This window comes from Elephantulus edwardii, unplaced genomic scaffold (genome assembly GCF_000299155.1).
Source record: "Elephantulus edwardii isolate Elephantulus edwardi_28Jun2011 unplaced genomic scaffold, EleEdw1.0 scaffold00279, whole genome shotgun sequence".
NCBI lineage: Eukaryota > Metazoa > Chordata > Mammalia > Macroscelidea > Macroscelididae > Elephantulus > Elephantulus edwardii.
In genome coordinates this window covers 645174-669383 of record NW_006400029.1, presented here as the reverse complement: position 1 = coordinate 669383, position 24210 = coordinate 645174, and the positions used below count along the sequence as shown (strand labels likewise).

The following is a 24210-nucleotide window of genomic DNA, read 5'->3' as shown; positions in this document are numbered from 1 at the left end:
TTTTTAAAAATTAATATTTTCTGATATTTTCAGAGTCCGGTGTGCCTTTAATAGTAAAACAGCGTGCTGCTCGTAAGAGAAATGATCTTTTGATCAGTTTCTATGTTTTCCTACCTTTGCTCGTCTTAACTACCCTTATAGCTCTAAAATGGAATAAAATGAGGGAGTTTTGGAACAGAGGAAGTATAAATGAAGAGTAAGTAAAATGACTTATTGACTTATTTTTTTAAGAAGAGTTTAAATCTACATCAGGATATTTATAGTCCAGATGGCTTTTACAGATTAAGGTAATATTTAGAAGTATTTAGTGACAATGTTTCGGTTTCTCTCCAAATTACTTTCAAATTTCAGGCAGTAAATTACCTTTCATTTTCTGATCAGAAATAACTGAAGCTACTTAGTAAATAATCAGTATCTTTCAAATGAGAAGCTATGTTGGCTGTAATTACTATAGGTAGTTCTGCTCCAAACAACTTTGCTTACTACCTTATCTTCCTTTCAGGAACATTCATTTGTTTTAGTGAGATGAATATTGGAAGTACAGATTGTAATGTGTTTAGTTGTTAGTAAAATCAAGACGTTTTAATTTTACTACTTACATCATTGATTGTTTTCTAAACCTAACAAATTATATTATCTATGTTATACAGCTCTGCTTCTGAAGACAGCAATCAGAACAGCAATCTGACACAGTAGTAAAGGTGACTTGAAATTTAAATAATTTAAATGTGGAAAAAATGATATAATTCAACCAGTTGGTTTTATTTCTTACAATACCTGAATATATTTATTTATTCTGACACTTTTACATCAAGAGTTAAAATATTGCATTTTTATATTAATTATGTTTTCTATTAATTTAGAAATATAAACAAACTAATATGTTAAGCTTTAAAAAACTATTAAAAACACTAATATTAGTAATTCATTTATTAACTAAAATATATATATATATAAGCTGAGCTTTGAAATATTTTCTTAAAATACTTATGAAAATCATATATTCTTGCTTATTTAATCTTACCTCTTCTAGTTTCTAATTTAGAAATTTATATTAACATTAAACATTTATAGAATTTTTACTAAATTTACTATATTTCAGACTCTAATTGTTAGTAATTTTTTGTCTAACTTTATTTACATTTCTTTCTCACCAAGACTTGAGCATTGCTATTTTTATTTTAGAAATAAGAAAATAGGCATGAAATAATGAAGTCATTTTAGTTTCATGTAATTAATGTTTCAGAGTTGAAATTTATTTTAAGCAACCAAACTGGAAAATCTGAACTTTTAAACAATCTTTCAGTGATTGGGGGGTGGGAATTGAATTTGTATTTACTGAGAATCTATTTGGTGCTTGATCCAAGCCATGGTATTTTTAAATTGCTTTATATTTATCCAAAAGTTGGACAATGACTCTGAAAGCCTGAAGAAGAATCAATGACTTTGAATTGTAATGTTGGTGAAGAGTTGAACGTACTACGGCCTGCCAAAAGAACGAACAAGTCTGTCATGAAAGAAGAGCAGCCAGGGTGTGCCTTTGAGGCAAGGATGTTGCCATTTAGACATATATATTTGGGCATGTTGTCAGGAGGAGGTAGTACTTGGAAAAGATGCCCTGCTAGTAAAGGTAGAAGAAGAGACAAAGAGAGGAATATGGTGAAGGAGATAGATTGAGACAGTGACTGAAACAATGGTCTTGAAAATGTTGGAGGTTATATATACGTGTGTGTGTGTGTGTGTGTGTGTGTATCCCTTTCCAAAAAAACAGGAAAAATATTATTTACCATAACAGTGTTCTGGCATACTTTGGGCATGTTGCAAGGAGGTACCAGTCCTTGGAGAGGGACATCATCCTTGGGAAAGGGGAGGGACAGCACAAGAGAGGAAGACCATTGATGAGATGGACTGACTCAGTGACTGGGATAATGGGTGTGTCAGAGACATAAAGGTTAGCACAGGATAGAGCAGAGAGCAGAGCTGTTTTGCATCAGGTTGCTACTAGTTGCAAGTGACTCGAAAACACATAACAACAGCAATAGCATAGTATCATATTTACCTAGTAATTTTCTAGCAGAGATTCCACAAATGGATGGTTTTAATGAATATAAATTTCATCTCTCACAGTTCAAGAGAGTAGAAGTCCAAATTCACAGTGCCAAATCTTGATAAAGTATCTCTCAGTATTTTCTGGAAGGTCTTTATTTCTACCAACTTGAGATTCATAGGAGATAGCCAAGTCAGAGATTCTCAGTGCAGGAACCTCTTTCTTGGTGTTATTGATATCCTCCATTTTAAACTCTCTTAGGAGATAAAAAGTTTTCTTTCGAGATAAAATGTGTTATAGCTTTCACCATCTAGGAACTTCTCTCACATCTGTCAGGTCTGTAAAGTGATTAAGGGACGTTACATTCTATCCTTAATCGTCTTACAATTATTTAGTTTATCAGATAATGGGGAGACCATTAAATACCTTCCAAATTATATATACATGTATGGTGGTGGAGAGGGGGCCCAATTTAATCTGTGACAGATGGAATAAAATAAGCATTCATATGAAAATCTAATCTTAGACATTCATTTGGGTAAAGACATTATTATATTACTATGTTAGTTGGATCACTAGAAGTAAGAAGAAAAATCATAAACACAAGGGGCTAAAACCTAAATCCAGGTCTTCTTTCAAAGTTTGTGCTCTTAGTACGTAAAAAACAACAACAAAACAAAAACAAAAACAAAAACAACCTTGAGACTGTAGAGCATTTTTCCAAGTGAACAGTCTCACGAGGACAAATACTGCATAAGACTATTTTTTTAAATAAAGAAGGATAACTAGTAAAACATGTATGGGACCCCAAGGGGGGAAGGGGTAGGAATGAAAAGGTGAAGACGGGAGGGAGTGAAATCACACGGTTGCACAGTTTGGTGGGTGGAGGGGTGGTGGAAAGAAATGGGAAGGGTCCGGGTGAAAAGACAGGGTAATGATGGGCAGGGTCCACTGGGGATTAATTTTATAAAACATAATGCATGAGAGTTCATATTGTGAGAAACGCAATATGAATGAAAAACTGTAAAACCCAACATGAATATTGTAAGCAAATCAATTTTTAAAAACCTGTATATGTGCGAACTTTGAATCACTTCCAAATGTGTATGTGTGAACATTGAGAGATAGAATCTTTATTAGTAATAATAATCCAAGACAAGTAAGTACCTTGCATTCTTTGAGAAATGGCTAAATTTCCTGCTATAGCAATAGGAAATAATTTTGAAGTGTTATGGGTGCATTTTAAAAATATCATTGGTATAGAGCAATGGATTGGTTTCAAAATAGTACTGAAATAGCTACGAGTATACTGACTTTATAGAAAAGGTGTGATGAGGACAGAGTTGATAAAATGGAAAGAAACAAAGATTTTGAGGAATGTTACAGAGTCAAAATTCATTTGCATGGTGAGTGAATGCATTTGAACTAGTATAAGAGGAAGTTAAATTTCAACATTTCTGATAGAATGGATGGGAACAAACACATTTTGCCTGTGACATGTAGTTTTTTCATGCAAGAATTCATTTGGATGATGTTAAGAGTGTGTTTGGTTTTGGACATGGATTTTGTAGTGGGATGTCTGTTAGAAATACACAGAGGAATTTTGGTAGTGCTCATTCTCTACATATAAATATGGTCAAATAAATATTCATTGTTAGCCCTTCACATGTTGGCTTTGTCTGCTTCCCTTTTAAGTAATCCTTTACCATGTAAATTTCAATGGTATAAATGCTAATACACAATACTTAATTTCTATACCTATAATTATATAGTGAACTTATGTCTCTTTTATTAATAATGACTAATGTTTCTGGTTTTCTCTATTTCTTTTACAACAGTAACTGAGTGATAATGTCAAAAAGTCAGAAAAAAGAGGATGCTAGCAAAAGAGGCATCATTAACATCTGCCAAGAATGGAAAAGCATACTTACCTACTCTTTTATTATGGCTTAAGCTTTTCAATTTCATGAACCAAAATAAAGCAAATGAAAATACTAAAGCTTGTTCCTATTAAGTTTTGTGTCTGCCACAATTCCTTAGTTACAAACTTCTGAATACTTGTTGTTATTGTTAGGTGCCATTGAGTCAGAGCCAACTCAAAGCTGACCCTCCTCGGGGTTTTCAGAGGTTGTTTATTGCACAGGAGGAAACTGCCTATCTTTCTCCCACAGACAAGTTAATGGATTTGAACCGTGTGCCTAAGGGCTTGGAGCACAACTCCTTACCGATAGACCATGCTAGATTCCTTCTAGTTTCTCTTAAGCCAAGATAAAAATACTCCAGAATCACTGCTGCAGCAGGCCCTCAAATGTTTATTATCATGCTAACTGCTCCAACATCAAGAGAGAACACAAGCAAGGCACACAATTTCAATGATTCATCTTTCTACTATCCTAACTATTTTTGGTGAAGATACAATCCATAATGAAGGTCATAGTCTTTGATCTTCTGTAGCATGTGTTTCATATTGTCTTCACTTTCAGCAAGGAAAAATTGTGTCATCTGCATAACTCAAGTTGTTGATGAGTTGTCTCTAGAATTCTGAGGAGCAGTGGTGTAAGTTTGAAGATTAAAGTGTGCCTGATTCAGACCCTACTCTTCTCAATCAATGAATAAGGATGATTTAAGAATTGACGTCTTTGAGTTGTGGTGCTGGATATCCTATGACTGCCAAAAGAACAAGCTGATATGTTTTGGAAAAGTACAGCCAGAGTGATCCTTGGAAGTAAAGATGGTAAAGCTTCATCTTTCACACTTCAGATGTGTAGCTAGGTGAGACTATTCCTTGGAAAGGAACTTCATGCTTGGAAATATGGGGGGTCAGCGAAGAAGAGGAAGACCCCCCCCCATTGAGATAGGCCAACACAGTTACTTCAGCAATGGGTTCAAGTGTGTTGAAGACATGGACAGGGCAGGGTTTAAGTCTGATATTCTTAGGGTTGCTATGAGTAGTACTCAATTTGATGACACCTAACAACAACAAAAACAGCCATTCTAGGAGTGAGACATTGAAAATCTATCTCAGTAAGACTAATCCTGGAAGCCCCAGGTATTTATTCATATAAATGCTATCTTAAAAGAACTCCAGAAACTAAATGTAAAATGGTGCAACCACTGTGGAAGGCGGTATGGTGCTTTCTTAATAAGTTGCAAGTAGACATATTGTTTGACCCAGCAATTCCACTCCTGGGAATATACCCCAAAGAGACTATAACTGCCACCCAAGTTTATCGCAGCTTTGTTCACAATAGGAAGGAGTTGGAAACAACCTAAGTGCCCATCAACAAACGAATGGATAGAGAAGTTGTAGTATGTTCACACAATGGAATACCACGTAGCATTGAAAAACAAGGAACTCATGCAATATTATTCAAAATGGGTGACCCTGGAGGACATTATGCTGAGTGAAGTATCTCAGTCACAAAAGGACAAATACTGCATGGTGCCACTGTTATAAAACAAGACTGACATCGGGGATGGGGGGAGACTGAGAAAGATGGATTAAATAATATATACTGCATTGAATCATATGAGGGAGAAAACTGTTTAAAAGGGATATGTGATTAGGTATTTTTGTCATGACAGGAGTCCAAAGCAAAGGCTGCATAGTGGAGTGGACCTGAGGGGAGGGATTGTAAAACAATGAAAGAATTTTTCTTTTACTTTTCCAAGAGGGTAGTGTACTTGGGGGGAGGGTTAGGAGGGGAGAAATGTTCAACAATGAATGAATGGAAATCCAAAAACTCCACAGACTGACTTCTCTACCCATGTAAACCGATATCCAGAACATATCTTTGTCCTTTGAAGAATCTGACCTGCTCTCTTTTCTCCAAAGCAGAACTTTTCTAGCTAAGTTGTCTTGCCTCTGTCTTCCTTCTCTAACTTTGCAACTTTCTGAGTTGTGCAACCCGCATACTTGAGGCTTAATATATGGACTAGGAAACAACCAGACTTTATACAGACTGAATTGAACCAATAGTGTTCATAAAAAAAAATCAATTTGTTCCTGGGTCAAGAGTTGGAGTATCTTATTGTGGTGTTGTTTATTATGTACCATCAAGTGGTCCCTAGGCTCATAGAGTACAATAACTCTGAACCCTGCCTAATCTCACTGACTCCGACACCATTATTGCCCCAGTTACCATGTCAATCCATCTTATCTGGGGTCTTCCTCTCCTGCACTGTCCCTCTACCCTTCCAAGCATAATGGCCTTCTCCAAGGACTGGTCTCCCCTGGCCACATGGCCAAAGTATGTGAGGTGGAGATCCAGAGTCTTTGCCTCCAAGGAATTTCAACCTAGTTTCACCCTTTCCAAGACAGACCTATTTGTTCAACTAGTGGTCCATGGTGTATGTTCATACACCACAACTCAAGACACCACAACTCAGTGGCATCAATTCTTCATCTGTCACCCTTAGTCATTGTCTAGCTCTCTGATGCATAGCAAGTAATTGTGAAGATCATGGCCTAGATCAAGCGCATTTTAGTCTTTAGACTGCCATCATTGCTTTTTAACACTTTGGAGAGGTTCCTGACAGCAGACTTTTTCAATGCAATTCATCTCTTGATTTTCTTACTACTGGTACCAAAAGTGTTAATTGTGGAGCCATGCAAGCTGTAATTGTTGACAACTTCAATCTCTTCTCCATCCATCATGGTGCTGCCAATTGGCCCAATGGTGAGAATCTTTTCTTGATGTTAAACTTCATATTGAAGCAACAAATGCTTCAGGTCTTCCCCAGTTTCAGAAAACAAGGTTATAGAGGCTCAATTTCATGATTATGTTTGTACCATTATGCATAGAGACTATTTATCTGGTGGACTAGATGGGTGACTGCTAAAATTGTCATAGAAAACTACTCTATTGCAGAACCAGGATTCTGCTTTTCAAAAAATTATTTTATATTAGTTTTTATACAAAGTGCTTATTCATTATATTTCATTCATGTACATTGTGTTTCACACAATCCTTCATTCACATTGTGTTTCATACATTAACACACATTGTATTTTATAAAATAAATTATTATTGATCTACGCCTATCTTACCTGTCTTTCAGGTTTCCATTAGGTCTTTCCTATTATTTCACTCTCCCCTCATCCCATTAGTTTGGAGAAAGGATAAAATGTTACTATAGGAATAGCCAAGGTTGTGCCATCTGCATAACAAAAGGTTGTTGATGAGTCTTCCTCCAATCCTGAAGCCACGTTCCTCCTCATAAAACCCAGACTTATGATCTGTTCTGCATATAGATTGAAAAGGTATGGAGACAGGACACATCCCTGACGCACTCCCTCGCTGATTTTGAACCATTCAGTGTTTCCCTGCTCTTTTCTAAGACTGCTTCCTGGTCCAAGGATAGGTTTCACATAAGCACAATCAAATGGTCTGGAATTCCCATTCTCCTCAAAGTTAACCACAATTTGTTGTGATCTACACAGTCAAATACCATTGCATAGTCAATGAAACACAGATAGATACCCCTGTGCTTGCTTCAGAAGGTTAAGGACTGTAGTCTTCAATATGGATTGAAGCTCAACATCAAGAAGACAAAGATTCACACCTCTGGGCCAACTGACAGCACCATGATGGATGGAGAAGAGATTGAGGGTGTTAACAATTACAGCTTGTTCTGCTCCATAATCAAGACTATTGGCACCAGCAGTCAGGAAATAAAAAGATTAATTGCGTTAGGTAAATCTACAGCCAGAGACCTTTCCAGAGTACTGAGAAGCAATGATGTCAATCTAGAGACTAAGGTGCTCCTGATCCAGGCCATGGTCTTCACAATGACTTATTTATCAGAGAGAGGAATAATAACTAAGGATGATAGAAGAATTGATACCTTTGAGTTGTAGTAATGGAGAATTCTTGAACATACCATAGATTGCCAAGAAAACAAATAGGTCTGTCTTGGAGAGGGTGAAACCACGTTTCTCCTTGGAGGCTAGGATTTTGAAGCTCTGTCTTACATACTTTGGACATGTGGCCAGGAGGGACCGATCCTTGGAGAATGCCATCGTGCTTGGAAGGGTAGAGGGACAGTACAGAAGAGGAAGACCCTGGATGAGATAGATTGATATAGTAACTAGAGCAATGAGGTAGATGTGTCTGAGTCAGTGAGACTGGCTCAGAATAGGGAATAGGGCAGGGTTCAGAGTTTTTATACATAGGGTTGCTATGAGTAACAGGTGACTTGCTGGCATGTAACAACAATAGGAATAGGCAAGCTGCAATGGGGATTTGAAGAGACAATGATAAAAAGCATTGATGAATGCTAATTCAGTATATAAAACACAGTGCACAATGATTGAAACAGGAATAACTATGAAAAACAAAAGTAATAGAAATTTTTAAAGAAATGTTCTTATAGAAAATTATATTTCCATTTTGGTTTGTGCCTCTCATTTTCGAAGAGTAAAGGGGGAAATGCCAAAATTACATTAAAAATAAGAAAAGAAAAAATTAGGAAAAAGAATATGTAAGATGAAAAAGTGAATATAGAATGAAAGTTGTGTGAAAATATTTTAATTGAGCAGCAAAACTATGTCAGGGAAACAGAATTTAGAAAAAGGAAATAATTGGAAACATGTTATTAATGGCTCTATATATTTTAATAAGATAGATACTTCTATACTCCAAGTTAATTTACTATAAAACAAATATTGAATTTTTAATATATCATGGACTTGCAAGAAAACCAGATATACCTGCCTTGGGAGAAATACAGTCAGAGTGCTCCTTAGAAGCATGACTGGCGAGCCTTTGAGCATGATATTAAGAATCCAGCTCCTGGAGAAAACACCACTCTTAGAAAAGCAGAGGATCATTGAAAGAGATGGTGACCCCCAACATTTCAGCAAGGTGGATTGACACAGAGACTGTGAAATTTTGTAAGGCAAATATTGCAGGCACAGGCTCGGGCAGTGTTTTGTTCTTTCACTGTGAGTCAGAGCTAACTGGACAAGTACTTAACAACACACTATAAAGCCAGTTGTGGAAAATTGCTATGAGTTAGTATTAACTCATTCACTCCCCTATACAGAGATTTAAATTTATTTTTTTTGTCATTTTCTTCCCTATGGGGTGATGATTCTTACTCCAGAAAGTGCTATAATTATGCAAGCCTGTGTGCTCATACATCTATATATTGAGTTGATTACACTTGATACACTTGATATGTTGTCAAAGTTGTGACACTGAACTAACTGTGCTTTTCTATGAAAAAATAAAATGCTGATGTACTGTCTTTTACCTTTTATGTTTAGAAATGGTTGTTGCATTTGAGCCATTGCTAATACAGTTTTGAATGTCAAATTGTTTATAAGGTAGCTCAGTGGTATAGACCATAGGGAGCTATGCTGCTCACCCAAAGAGGTAGTGCCTCTTTGCTGTTCAAATCTGTCAGCAGCTCCTCAGGACAAGGATGGGCAAGCTCTCTGCTGTTTATAGCCTCTGAGAACCCTCTGGAGGGTCAGGTATGAATCAGTTCCAAATTAACTGCAATGAGAGTTTTGGAATTTATTAGGGTTTTGTTATCATTTTTGGTGTTTGGTTTTTTTAAAGAATGTTTACTAATTCTTTCCATTGGTTTGTCTATGGCTTTCTATAACTTAGGTGTCAAAGTAGAATTTTGTGATTTTAAGAATAAAGTCCACGTACTTGGTGATGGAATTGTTGTTAAGTGCCATCAAGTCGTAGATGACTCTAGCAACCCTATGAATGGAAGACCTGAACACTTGTATAACTTTCATTATTTCTCCACATTCATAGAGTTTCCAGCGGAGGCAAGCTATTTCAGAAACGGATACCACTCCAGCTTCCAGGCTTGTTATAATCAGGGAGCTCCACCAAACACTGTCCACCATGAATAACCATTAATGCATTTGACACATCTGGTTACAGTGTTTGTCACCACAGCAACCATGAGTTGTCTCTATATTTATAATTGTTAAGTGCATTACATAGTAATTTTAAGGAGGAGTAAATATACAAAAGAAGCAATGCTATTGTTGTTATGTGCTCTCAAGTGGACTATGACTCATAGTCATAGTGACAATGGACCCTGCTCTATACTGTGCCATCCAGACCATCTCTTACTTTCTTGAGCTCACTGTGTCAATCTGCCATAAGGTTCTTCCCCTTTATGCTGATCTTCCACCTTTCCAAGCTTTATGTCCTTTTCCAAGATGAATCTTGGCTGAAGTCAGAAAACACCAAAAGGATTCTTTGTTGTGTTCTATCAGCTATACAAAGGTATCTGACTATGTGGATAGCAACAAATTGTGAATAACATAGAGAAGAATGAGAATCCCAGAACACTTAATAGTTCTCATATAAAACCTATACCTAGACTAAGAATCTGTCATTTGAATAGAGCAAAGGAATAAAACATGGATGGGTGGAGAGAGGCGGGTATTAGTCATAGGACTGCACAATTCTATTGGGGGGGTTAAGGAAATTGGAAGTATCTTTTGTGAAAAAGCAATATATTCAAGCTCTGTAAATAAATCAGTATACAATTTAAAAAAAGAACAACTCACCACCAAAACAAACATAAAACAACCAAAAACCCCCATGGCTTCAGGAAAGTTGTGCATCAGAGCTGTATCTTTTCTCCATATCTGTTCAAATTTCTATGCTGAGAAAATCCAGAAGTTAGATTTGATGAGGAAACATGTAGCATCAGGATCAGAGGAAGACTCATTAACAACCTGTCTTATGCAGATGACACACCCTTGCTTGTTAAGTGGGGAGGACTAGAGATGCTTGCTACAAAATATCAAAGACTGCAGCTTTCAGTGTAGATAACATCTTAATATCAGGAAGTCAAAATCCTCATCACTGGACATACAGGCAGCATCATGATGGAGAAAAGATTGAGATTGTCAATGATTTTACCTTACTTAGATTTAACAATCAGCAGCCATGGTACCAGCCGTCAGGAAATCAACAGATGTATTGCACTGGGAAAGTCCAATGTCGGGGGTTTCTCAAAAGGGCTGAAGAACAAAGATGCCAGTTTAAAGACTAGGGTGTACCCGATTCAAGCCATGGTCCTTTCCATTACTTCCTATTCACCTAACAGACTATGTGTAAAAATGACAGAAGAAAAACTGATGCCTTTAAGTTGTGGTGCTGGAGAAGAGTACTGAATGTCCCACAGACTGCTAAGAGACAAACAAATTGGCAGCATGCAGGATGTTCTACAGAGGGAATGATGAAACTTCATCTCACATACTTTAGCCATGTTTTTAGGAAGTTCTAGGCATGAATAGGAAAACATCATGCCTGGAAAAGTAGAGGGCCAACAAAAGAAGATCCTCAATGAGATGATTTGATAGTAACTGTAACAATGGGCTCAAGTGTGACAGCAATGATAAGGATAGCATAGAATAGGCCTGGGTTCCAATCAGTCATTGGGTTGCTATGAGTCATGACTGACTCAACAGCACCTAACAACAGAATAATTCTTTCTTAAGGTACTTGGGTGAACTTCATGTTTATTTGCCCTTATTGACTTATTTCCAAACAGATGGTACAATAATATTAAGCTCATCATCAGAAAAGTAATTTTAAATGTTAATGATTTTTAATTAGCATCACATACTATTTGGAGACTATTGCCTTGCTCTCCACCCTTCCATTACAACTGAGAGGTAAATCAGGTGAAACACCAGATAGGGGAAGGACAGCTGTTGTTCCAGTGGGTGAAGAGATTATTTATGCTTCTTGTCACCTGGAGGGTGTTCACAGGTCCCACTGGTGCACTCCTGTGTGACAGCAGCAGTTATCTGCTTCCTAACCAAATCAATGCAGAGGAAGTCACCCAGATGTCAGCATATCCAGCCACCACTACAATGGCCCTTTCCTCATGGCCTTGCCCAACTCAGATGACCAATGATTCCAAACACAGGAAACTTACTTTTCATCAAGCTTAACAATTATAAATGCCTTAATTATAGATTTTCTGGATTGTAACTTTGCACCACCACTCTCTCCCATATCTCGTTACCCCTTCATGGTACCTGCAAAGTTTCTTTAACAAAATCACAAAAAAACAAAACTGCAGAACCTTAAGCAAGTTGACTTTTTCCTTCCCTCAAATGACAGTTCACATTTTCAAGGCAGTACTATTATTCCAAGTTAACACTAGGAGAATAGGGAAAAAAGAAAATTGACAGCCAAAAATTTCCTTTGTAGCAAAAAAAGAAATGTGTGTCTGTGCTCACGCACGAACGCATATGCACATTTAGCATTCCCCCTGAGGTTTGTTATAGCTCTCTCAGACAAAAGGGAAACTTTTCATATATTCCCTATTACTTATTTGGCATATCAACTTTAATTTTCCCTTGATATTTGAAATAGAATTTATTTAAAAGTCAACTTGCCATCTCCATCTCAATCTAAATGTATGAAACTACTTCCAATTAGTCAAGTCTGTCTTAACAATCTTCTGCTGTGTTTCTAAGACTGTGTAAATATTTAAGGGAGGAGAGTACCCATCTTTCTCCCATAGAGTGTATGGAGGATTAGAACTATTGACCTGATTAACAGTCTGAGATGTAACACACTACATACACCACAAGAGATCCTTAATCCATATGCATATCGTTGCTGTTGGGTGAGAATCTACTCATAGCTTAGCCTCCAGATGATCCAAACCTGCCGTTTCTACAGGAGGATATTGCCCATCTATCTCCTGCAGAGCCACTAGTGGATTCGAACTGACAAAGAAACAGTCTTTCGGGTTAGTAGCATGACTAGATGACACCAGCAGAGGTCCCCCTACAGTCCAAATGTATAGTTGCTTTTATTTACCTCAGGCAGTACTAGATTCATTCAATTTAGTAATGATATCTTAATCCTTTTTGTTTGTTGTAACTAGGTTATCTCTCCCAACTAGTTGTACTTCACACACACTATCTATCAAATCACAGATTGTCTCTACCACAGCTTTCATTACCTTCATTGCCACTACCTCATTTGAGGCCTACATAATCATAAAATAAAAACATAAAAAATGTCTTCAAATGTATTTGACTAATGACAATCCCAAATGGATCAAAGGAGTTAATCAATCTGTCTTATTAGAATAATTTTCTAGAACAATTTTTCCAATTTCGCCACTCTGTACCAGGTCCAAATTTTAAACTTAATTCTGCCTATTATTGCAATTTCTGACATATTCATCCTTGTAATAAGGTATTCTGGCAAAAGGTTTAAGTAAAGCTGGGATAGATGTTAGGTTTGGGACAGGTAGTTTTGAAATATTTGCCATAGAAGTTGAAGAGGGACATGTAGCTTTCCTCTCTTCATTTCTCTTGTTACCCTCCTAAAGTTTCAGAAAAATGTTGATAAAACACACGTAGGTTGCACTTTAAAGCTGAACTTTTTCCAACTGACTGTAATATGGTATTGTAGGGAGGAAAATATTGTGAAATCATTGAAAAAAAGTTATTTGCTTTTAATTTGTTTTAAATTTTATTATCCAAGGTAAAGTTTAATCTTATTTTCTACTTATTTATAAACATAATTAAAACTTCAGTGTCCTAATTAAAGTAATACTTAACATTTGAATTTTCATCCACTACAGAATATAAAACATAAAACCCTGATAAGAAAGAATATTACCAAGAACATAACTAGAAAATGGCCCAATAAAGAAGTTCATATTTCATTTTTCCTATGACACATAACTGAGAAAAATCACTCCCATGGAGTCAGTTCCCATTATGATCTTCCATGAAAAAATAGGAAGGGGAGGAGACAGCTCCTCTTTCTCTTTCATAAGTCTGCTGTTAGGGACCTCTCCAAAGTACTGAAGAGCAATGGTGTCTCTCTGGAGACTAAGGTGCGTCTGATACAGGCCATGGTCTTCGCAATCACTTGTTATGCATCAGAGAGTTGGATAATGACCAAGGAGGATAGAAGGAGAATTGATGCCTTTGAGCTGTGGTGCTGGAGAAGAGTATTGAGAATACCATGGACTGCTAGGAAAACAAAGAGATTTGTCCTGGAAAGGGTTAAACTGGGTGGTTCCTTGGAGGCAAGGATTCTGAGGCTCCGTCTAACATACTTTGGACATGTTGTGAGGAGAGACCTGTCCTTAGAGAGGGACACCATGCTTGGGAGGGTGGAGGTACAGCGCAGGAGGGGAAGGCCCTCTATTAGGTGGATTGATTCAGTGATTGGGATAATTGGGATGGGAGTATCAGAGACAGTGCGATTGGCACAGGACAGAGCGGAGTTTAGGGCTGTTGTACATAGGGTCACTATGAGTCGCAAGCGACTGGATGGCACATAACAACAACAACAGTGGATCCCTGGTGTTAGATTAGCACCACCACTCTCTAAGGGCTCAAGGCTACTAACTGTAGAATAACAAAGGGTTTAAAAAAGAAAATGACTTGAATAAATCTCAATAAATCGGTGTTGGGTAGCTGTGAATGCTTATGTGCTGGGTTTCCTTTCCCTTTCCCTTTCCTTAGGAAGCTACTCAGCGACTTCCTTCCCTAAGGTTAGACCAATCAGGACCTAAAGGAACAACAGGCTTCACCGGCAGGGAGAAGCCACAGAGCGCAGCAGCAGCAAGCGGTACTTTCTATTCTGCGACGGGACCGCGAGCCTTAGAGATGCACCAACGGCCTTTATCCTTAACTGTGCTGCCTGTAGTCTTTCGCGGTCTAGCGGAGTCATGTTCTTTCTCTTAATACTGCTCACTGGGCTTGGAACGGTACACACCAGCCTACGTAAGTGCAAGGAGACCTTCACCTTCTCTCATTAGTTGCAAAGAAGGGGCAGAGATATTGTTAAGATTCTCTCATGGCCTTTCCCTGTGCTTCCCCCCCCCCCCTTTTTTTTAGCATACCTTCATCCAAGTCTAGCTTAACAACAGTTGAAAGTCAGGAGAAGCTAGGATGTTAGCAGAAGCATCTGCTGTCAGTATCTGAGATCAGGTTCTGACTGGCCTCAGAGACCCGAATAAGTATCCCAGCGTATCCCTCTCTATCGCATGAGTGCTGGGGTGGGCATGGACTGACTGAGCTTAATTCACTCCTCAGTTATTGAGGAAAATAGCCCAATATGGTTCTGAAAAGAAACAGAATTATCATATCATACCATTTAAAAAAAAAAAACCAACCCAAACACCACCACTACCTTTACTCTTTAATGTGCAATTGAAAAGATAATGAAAAGTACACCTCAAATATATATGAATAGAAATAAATTTATATAAAAGTGAAATATTTTTTATGAGAGTAGGACCCCACCCCTAGACTGACAGTTGTGAAACTCAGTCTGGGCATAGATGGGTTTTGGTGGAAAACAAAACTGAAAAAAATAAAACCATTTTCTTATTGCAGATTCTGAGAAAATACTCTTGTATGTCACAGTTCCACAGAAGATAAGCTCAAACGAGAGTGAAGAGTCAGAGAAGCATGTAATTGAGCACGATTTTAAAAAAAAATAGTTTGACTGATTAATATGTAATTATCTCCCTTTCTTTGTATTGTGAGAACATTGCTTGCAAAGCAAGACATTTTAATTGTGCTTTGATCCTTTTCCACATCTCTCTTTTAATTCTTCTTTTAACCCTCTCATTCACTTTCATGTCCTCTTTAACATTTTCTTGAATTTTCTAAATTAATGGATGTATATAAATAATCATAGAAAAACTTTATTATGAAATAAGAGTGACAATATTCCAGATTTAATGTCATAAAATTTTTTAGAGTTCAATTGATCTTGACTAAAAATTAAACTATCAAATTTGACCTGAAAGTATAAAATTTAGAAGAAATTTCCTAAAATTAGAAATGGAGACTAAAAATGAAAATATAAAAATGTTCAATTGATTTGATTATGTACAGAGAAAAAGTTTTTAGTGAAAAGAATATTAACTGGGGAAAGACGTTAAAAAATTCTACATAGAAAAACTATTGCAGAATAATCTAGGATGCTGTCCAAAATAAAAACATTTTAAAGTTAGCATGCTTGTAATATTTACATTATATTATTGTTGTTGTTGTTGCTATGTGCCATTGAGTCAGAACCAACCTATAGCTGACCCTACAGTGGATTTTCAGAGGCAGGTTAAGTGCAAGGGAGAAGATTGTCCATCCTTCTCCTGATCCTTCAGTTTGAGGCAGCTGGTGGCTTCAAACTCCATGACTTTGGGATTGCAGAGAAGCTTTTTGCTACTAGGCTACCATAGCTCATCTTTGAGGTAACAATAAACAATAAAAGTTTTAAGATCATATGATCAAAATAGTGAGAAAGTATTTTCTCAGACTGAAGGAGAAATTTTTGAAAAAAATCACTGAAAAAGAAAAAAAAACACAACCAACCACCCAAAACCAACAACACTCCACCAGGACTCCCTATTAAATATTAAATATTAAATATTAAATTAAAAGGAAAGGGGGAAAATCCGATGTGAAAAACAATGTATATGAACTTTGTAAGTAAACCAGTATTAAAAAATAAATAGTAAAAGAAAATCTTGGAACACAGCAGTGAAATTGAACATTATTATGTTTTATATTGAGAAATTATAATAAAAATAAAACATATGAGATTATATTTGGAAATCATAGTAAAATAATGCATATAAAACTCCAAACCATTGTCATTCTGTCAATCTCACCATCTAGTTCCTGAGACTGTCAATCATAATGAGACTGCCTGTCTTTCATACATGAAGTAGCTGCTGGATTTTTAAAACTTCAATTTGAGTGAGAGTTGGAAAATATACTGTCTTATCAATCAATCGTCCCAAACATATTTTGCTCCATAACTTTAGTTATTATAACATTAGTTTTAATATCTACACTGTCTGATCATCCTTTCATTCCATATACCTTTTCCCTTCACCCATCTTAGTGTTTTTGTCTATTAATTCATTTTCTGTTTGCCCCTTCTACCCCAGCTTCCCTGTTAACAATATTAGATTGATTCCCTCTGTGTGTGCAAACCTTTCTTTAGCTTTTTTAACAGTGCTCTTATACATTATTTATCCTCTTGTGACTGACTTCATTCAGCATAATGAATGTCTTCTAGATCCATGCATGTTATATAGTGTTTCACAAGTTCTTTGTTGTTTTTCAGTGTTGCCTGTTAATGTGCTTCATTTTCCCTATCCATTTGTTTGCTGATGGACATTTGGATTATTTCCAGTTCTTTGTTTTTGTGCATAATGCTTCAATAAAATAAGTGTGCATAAAAATGTCATATGATCCAGCCATCCCACTACTAGACATAGGCCTAAAAGAGAGGCAGCTCAGCTAGTGGATTTGAGCTATTGACCTTTCTTTTAAGTACTTTGATCTACCAATATCATTTAGTATTTGAATCATTGTTTTCAGGTGGTTTTTTTTTTCTTTAAGAAAGAAGTTGAAAATTTAAAGTATGAAAGCTATATTTCTTAGTTTACTTATGACTTTAGCTCCACTATAGTCTTACATTGAAAAGTTCTTCATAGAACAGTTATTTTGGGGTTTTGTTATTATTATTATTATTATTATGTGTTGAATCCATTTATTAGTTCTAGTATCTTTACTTGTTTATATTTTTTAATTCACTGTTGAACATTTTCTCTCTCTCCGACAGCCTACCCTGCAACACACCCTTTGTTCCAGATTATTCTCATACATATAAAGCATGGTCATATATTCCTTTTCTACAGTTCTTTCACTCATCTGTTCTAATGAAGTTTTCGTAAAATATCCCTTACCCATACTGTCATCATCCCCCCATATTTGTCCTGTTTTATAACAGTAGTGATATTGAGTGAAATATCTGTCACAAAAGATTAGATACTTGATAGAAAATTATTTTATGCTCTTTTTCTGAATTATGATTGGGCATTAAGCTTTTAATTTCATACTATTTGTTATGAAACGCATAGCAACTACACCACAAAAAATGAAATGTTTTGACTACAGTATGTGTATACTTTGCAATAGAAAGATGGTCAATCTTCTTCACAATTTAATACCTCTAAACACCTGCTGCAAGTTCAGCTATGAGTTGGTTCCAACTCAACAGCACATAACATAAAAAATATCCAATTGTTGTTGTTGTTAGGTGCCATCAAGTCAAGTATGACTCAAAGCCATCCATTGGACAGCTCGCCTAACTCTGCTCTATCCTGTGCTATCTTCATCATCTCTGATGCAGTAGAATCCATTGCTGAAGTCACTGTGTCAATCCATCTCGCTAGAGATCTTCCTCTCCTCAATGACCCTCCATTTTTCCAAGCATGATGTCCTTTTCCAAGGAATACCTACATCTTGTTACATGTCCAAAGTACAAAATATGAAGCTTTTTCTATCCTTGTTTCCACAGAACACTCTGGCTGTACCTTTTCCAAGACATATCTGTTTGTTCTTTGACGGTCCATGGAGTGTTCGTTAAATCTCCAGTACTTACCTACATTTCTAAGTATTGATTCTGAATCCTTGTAACCACCTTTGAAGTTATTTTTCTCCCCAGTAATAATGTGTTCTTAATTTATCCATAGTCAACCCTGAAGTAGGTTTTCAGAGACTATCAATCTCAAGGGAGGAGACTGTTCATCTTTTTCCCTCAGAGCATCTAGTGGATTCAAACCGCACGCATTTAGGTGGGCAATACAATTCTTTACCCACTAGGCCAGCAGAGCTCCCTGTATCTTAGGGTAGAAACTCCATTTTTTTCTCTGCTAATTTATTTACAAAATTCAAATACAAATTTGAACCAATTCTTTCCATTGCCTTCACACACACACCCCCCTCCCCCATCAAATTGTACAATCCATTTTTAAACCTCTCACTCTCTTTCTTTTCTCTTTTGTGTTTGGTTTTGATTTTTAAAGATGTGCACAACATTTCCATTTCAATCATAATAATTAGACATTCCAGTATAATAAAGGCTTGAATATATGGCTGGGGGCGATGAAGGAGATTTCAAACTCTGACCTTTCTTAATTTAATTTTTTAAAATTAACTTATTTTGAGATGAAATTGCAGATTTGATGGATGTCTGTAAGCATTTGCTGAAGTAGTTCAGTTATTCAACCTGTAAAATGGCAGTCACTTTCTGTTTCTGGATGCCACCACTGATGCTGAGTGTTATTTTTACTCATGGTAAGGAGCTGTGCTGCCAACCAGAAGACAAACAGTTCAAATCCACTGCTGGGGAAACATGGGCAATCTCTTTATGTGTGACTTACTGTCTCTGATAATCCACTGAAGGGGCCACGATGAGTAGGTTCTGACTTAACAATACATAATAACAATATATTGGAACTCACATCTGGTGCTGTGGCATTCTTTTTGCCTACTTTGATTTTACCTCCAGTTTCTTTTTCCTCACAAATTATGTGATGTGTGTTGGTTGTAAAGTGATGAAATGTATGTGTGAATGTTTATGTATGTTGTTATTGTTGTCAAGTTCGACTTGTGACTGATAGTAAAGTTGCTTGTGACTCATAGTGACCATATGTGTGCAACACCTCTGAACCCTGCTCTATCCTGACCCAACCTTACTGCCTCTGACACACCTACCCCCATTACTTCAGTCACTGAGTCAATCCACCTCTTTAAGTGTCTTCCTCTTTTGCACTGTTCCTCCACCCTCCCAAACATGATGTTCCTCTCCAAGGACTGGTCCCACCTTGCAACATGCTCAAAGTGTGTCTGACGGAGCTTCAGAATCCTTGCCTTCAAGGAGCAGCCTGGTTTAACCCTCTCCAGGATGAAACTGTTTGTTGTCCTAGCAGTCCATAGTATATTTGGTACCATTGTACAGCACCACAGCTCAAAAACATCGATTCTCCTTCTGTCATCCCTAGTTATTGTCCTGCTTTTTGTAAATAATTGCAAAGATGATAGCCTGGATCAGGTGCACCTTAGTCTCCAGACTGACGTTGTTGCTCTTCAATACTCTGGAGAGGTCCTTGACATGTTTTAAAATGACTATTGTTTTATTGTATTAATTTTGTTATACACATTTCTCATTGGATAAAAAAGAAAGTTTTACTTACACACTTCTAATTTATTATCTTTATTGATGATCTTTTAGGTGATTTATGACATTACAATGGATGGGAAGTCATACACTCTGCATCTAGAAAAACAGTAAGCTATAAATTCCTCTCTTAAAGCTTAGATTTTCTTTTTTTAACACTTCATACATAATTTAAATTCAGAAATTCAATATGTTATAGACAGGTTGTTATAAATTATTTTTTTCATTTTCAGATTCATAATATATTAAATGCAAGATCCATAAGATGTTTACATTTTTGTTGTTCAGCTTATTTTCTAAGCAAAGTATATATATATATATATATATATATATACTTCCTATTGAGTATATGCTATGCCACAAGTTATACATTAGGTATGTGGGATGTGATGTTAAAATAAGTCAACCATTTAACAAGATGGATTGCCACAGTGATGGTAACAATGGGCTGTAACATGTTAAAACTCTTGAGGATGGTGTAAGAAAGACAAGGTTCCATTGTTTGTAGGGTCTCTATGAGTCATGGTTGACTTAATGATACATGACAACAAAAACAATACATCAAGTTGTAATTGATGGGAAATTCAGCAGGAGATTTATTGGTGGTTTAATATTTCTTTCTGTGATAACTTTACATATAACATGATAAAAGCCACCAATTTCAAGTATACAACAATTTAAAATAATAATTTTAATAATAATTTTATTAATCTGATGAGTGAATTGATTAAGTGACTAGGGAAATGAGTGTTCCAGAGACAATGAGGGTGGGTCAGGATAGAACCAGATTGAGAGATGTTGTACACAGAGTCATTATGAGTCACAATGACTTGATGACACTTAGCAACAACAATGACAACAACAACATAATGTTGTGGGATAGACTCAAGGTCATAGTTTGCTTCCTGTGGTTTGTTTTCATTTTCTTCAGCTTCAGTTTGAGCTTGCACATGCTTAATGGTCTTTTCCACCATCAGCACCTGGCGTGGTTTGACTGCTGTTATTGAGCTTCCCTAATCCCAGAGCCTAGAAGCAGGAGTGGGATCCACTTCCGAAATGGCTTGCCTCCGGAAACTCTATGTACGAACAGTGCTCAGGCCTTTCATTCATAGGGTCGCTATGAGTAGTCTATGACTCAATGACACCTAACAACAGCAACAATCCCAGAGCACTTGATTGTGCTCATGTGAAACCTATATCTTAATCAGGAGGCTGTTGTACGAATGGAGCAAGGGAGTACTGCATGGTTTGGAATTGGGAAGGGAGTGTGTCGGGGTTGCATTCTCTCTCCATACCTGTTCAATCTATATGCTGAGCACATGATCCAAGAGGCTGGACTGTATGAGGAGAATGTGGCATCAGTATTGGAGGGAAGGAAACTCATCAATAACCGGCATTATACAGATAATACAACCTTGCTTGGTGAAGGTCAGGAGGACTTGAGGCACTTCTTGCAGAAGATCGAGGAATGCAGCCTTTAGTATGGATTACATCTCAATATCAAGAAAACAAAGATTCTTACCATTAGACCAATAGGCAGTGTCATGATGGTTGGAGAGGAGATTGAAACTGTCAACAGCTTCATCTTACTTGGATCTACAATTAATACCCTTGATAGAAGCAGTCAGGAAATTAGGAGACGCATTGCACTTGGAAAAGCTGCAGTTAGGGACCTTTCCAAATTATTGAGGAGTCGTGCTGTCAGTTTGAGGACTAAGGTGCATCTGATTCAGGCCATAGTTTTTCTGATTACTAGATATGCATTCCAGACCTGGACAATGAATATAGATGATAGAAAAAAGAATTGGATCCTTTGAGCTGCGGTGTTAGAAAAGAGCACTGAACATACCATGGACGTCCAAGAAAACGAATAGATAAGTCTTGAAGATAGTGTAACTGAGTGCTCTTTAGAGGCAAGAATGTTGCCTAACATACTTTGGACATACTGTAGGATGTGCTATTCCTTGGAGAAGGACGTGGTGCTGGGAAGGGAAGGAAAGAAAAACCCTCAACTAGGTGGGTTGATACAATGACTGCTGTAATGGGCTCTTGGTTTTTTTGGTTTTGTTTTGTTTTGTTTTACAGGAAATAAAAACGTTTCCTATTGTTTTAATATTATAAGTCACAATGGACTTTCCTCTTTTTATTTGGAAATAATTTAATCCTACATAAATTACCATAATAGTTAAAATAATTTATTCCCTGAACCATTTGAAAGCAAGTTGCAGGCATGATACCCTATCATCCTCTAACTCCATTATATGTTTTCTCACAAACAAAGACTCTCTTAAATGTCCATAGAATACATACAAATTAGAAAATTGATATTGATACATTACTAGCAGCCAGCCTACAGACATCAAGCGAAAATAATTGCCTCAGGAGTGTCTTCTAAGCAGAGGGATCCAGTAGTATTTCTTTGTCCTATTTTCCAATTCCCCTTCAGGTTGGAAAGTATCCTCTTATTTTCATAGCCAATAGAGCTTTCAAGATTATAGACCTGTTATCTGGCTAATATGCCTAGCCTGTGTCTGTCTAAGGGTCCTTTATGATAAAATTTAGGCTGTGCATCTTTGGCAGGAATATTACGGAAATGATACCATGGTATTTTACCTTTATGGGTATTTTAGGATTACCAGGTAATTTCCCTTTGTCCTTTTACTGGTGATCATTGATGGATGTGATATCTACCAGATTCCCCCAACGTAATATTACCCTTCCTCCTTTTTTAATTTCATATTCATTTTATTATGAGAGTGTGTAAAAACGGCATGGGCATACAGGCAGCTATGTCATCTGACCTCTTCTAACAGCACCAAAACCAAATCCACCACTGGAGAGTCAGTTCCAACTCTTGATGACCCTCCATCAAGTTTTTGAGATTGTAAATCTTAATGGGAGGAGAGAGCCTCATCCTTCTCCCAGAGAATAACTGGTGAGTTTGAACTGCTGATATTTGCATTAACAGCACATTTAATCTACTGTCACCAGGATTCCTTCTCTCTAACATCACAGGAAGGAAAAGTCTCCATCAGCCACAACAGGCCAAAGCTAATTCCTGTGATATCCTCCCAACCTTCTATCAATTAGTTGTAACACCAACTTTCCTTTCCATAGCACTCATTACTTCTCTAGTGAGTTTGCTAAATTATTGAAATTGCCACACAGACCTTGCAGACAATATTCATGATTATGGGGTTTATTAGGGAAGTAACTTGTTGCAGTTCAGGATTGGTTACTACTCAGGATATAATTCATAATTAGGAAAGCCTCTCTCCTTAGCTGTGGTTGAAGAGAAAGTCTCTTTGAACCTTGGCCTTAGGCCTGGGCAAGTGTTGCAGAGTACTTTAAGCTCTGCCTTTTAAGTGACACCAAAAGCATACACTTAAACAAGCCTAGGCCCAAAAGTACTCAGCTTTAGCTCTTTGACATATGTCCAAAGACTCCTATTCCACTAATATACCTCCTTACTCAAATGCACTCAACATTCTTGCTCTGTGGTCTGGGTACCCACAGCTCTTCTTTTGATGATCTCTTGATTTGGCTGCCTCTGCTGCTACCATTTCTCCACCATTGATTTGCACTGATATGCTTGTTGTTGTTGTCTCTTATGTTGTTTCTCTGGTATTATAATATTCTTTTTTTAATTGAGATTTTAATGAACACTTATAGATAAGTTGGATTTCATTAATTCATTGTTGCACATTTACCGCCCTTCCCACCCCAGTTCATTTTTCTCTTTGAGGGGGAAAAAAATCTTTCATTGTTTTATAATTCCCCACTCCCACCACAGTCTACTTTACTATGCAGCTCATATTCTAGACTATTGTTGTGTAAATAATACCTCATCATATATTCCTTTTAAACAGTCCTTTCCCTCATCTGTTTCAGTGCAGTATATATTATATATCTCCTCTTTTCTTAGTTTCCCTCAATACCCATCTAGTCTTGTTTTATAACAGTGGCATTATGCACTATTTATCCTTTTCTGACTGAGATATTTCACTCAACATAATGTCCTCCAGGGTCACCCATTCTGTTTGATATTTCATGAGTGCCTTATTTTTCAGTGCTTCATAGTATTTCATTGGGTTATTTCCATTTCTTTGCTACTGTGACCAATGTGGCAATAAACATGAACATACATAT

General features: G+C 36.8%; 2 protein-coding genes across 2 annotated transcripts in view; both read left to right on the top strand.

The window, feature by feature from the left end:
• LOC102846493 (disintegrin and metalloproteinase domain-containing protein 18-like) overlaps positions 1 to 696 on the top strand; it is a 198917-nt gene extending 198221 nt beyond the window's left edge. The window contains exons 18-19 of the mRNA XM_006900303.1: positions 34 to 196; positions 651 to 696. Of these exons, the coding sequence (XP_006900365.1) occupies positions 34 to 196; positions 651 to 696 (209 nt within the window). The remainder of the gene's footprint in view (positions 1 to 33; positions 197 to 650) is intronic.
• An 8103-nt stretch (positions 697 to 8799) lies between these two features.
• Positions 8800 to 24210, top strand: part of ADAM18 (ADAM metallopeptidase domain 18) — a 121708-nt gene continuing 106297 nt past the window's right edge. The window contains exons 1-4 of the mRNA XM_006900302.1: positions 8800 to 8913; positions 14541 to 14646; positions 15417 to 15493; positions 20116 to 20171. Of these exons, the coding sequence (XP_006900364.1) occupies positions 8800 to 8913; positions 14541 to 14646; positions 15417 to 15493; positions 20116 to 20171 (353 nt within the window). The remainder of the gene's footprint in view (positions 8914 to 14540; positions 14647 to 15416; positions 15494 to 20115; positions 20172 to 24210) is intronic.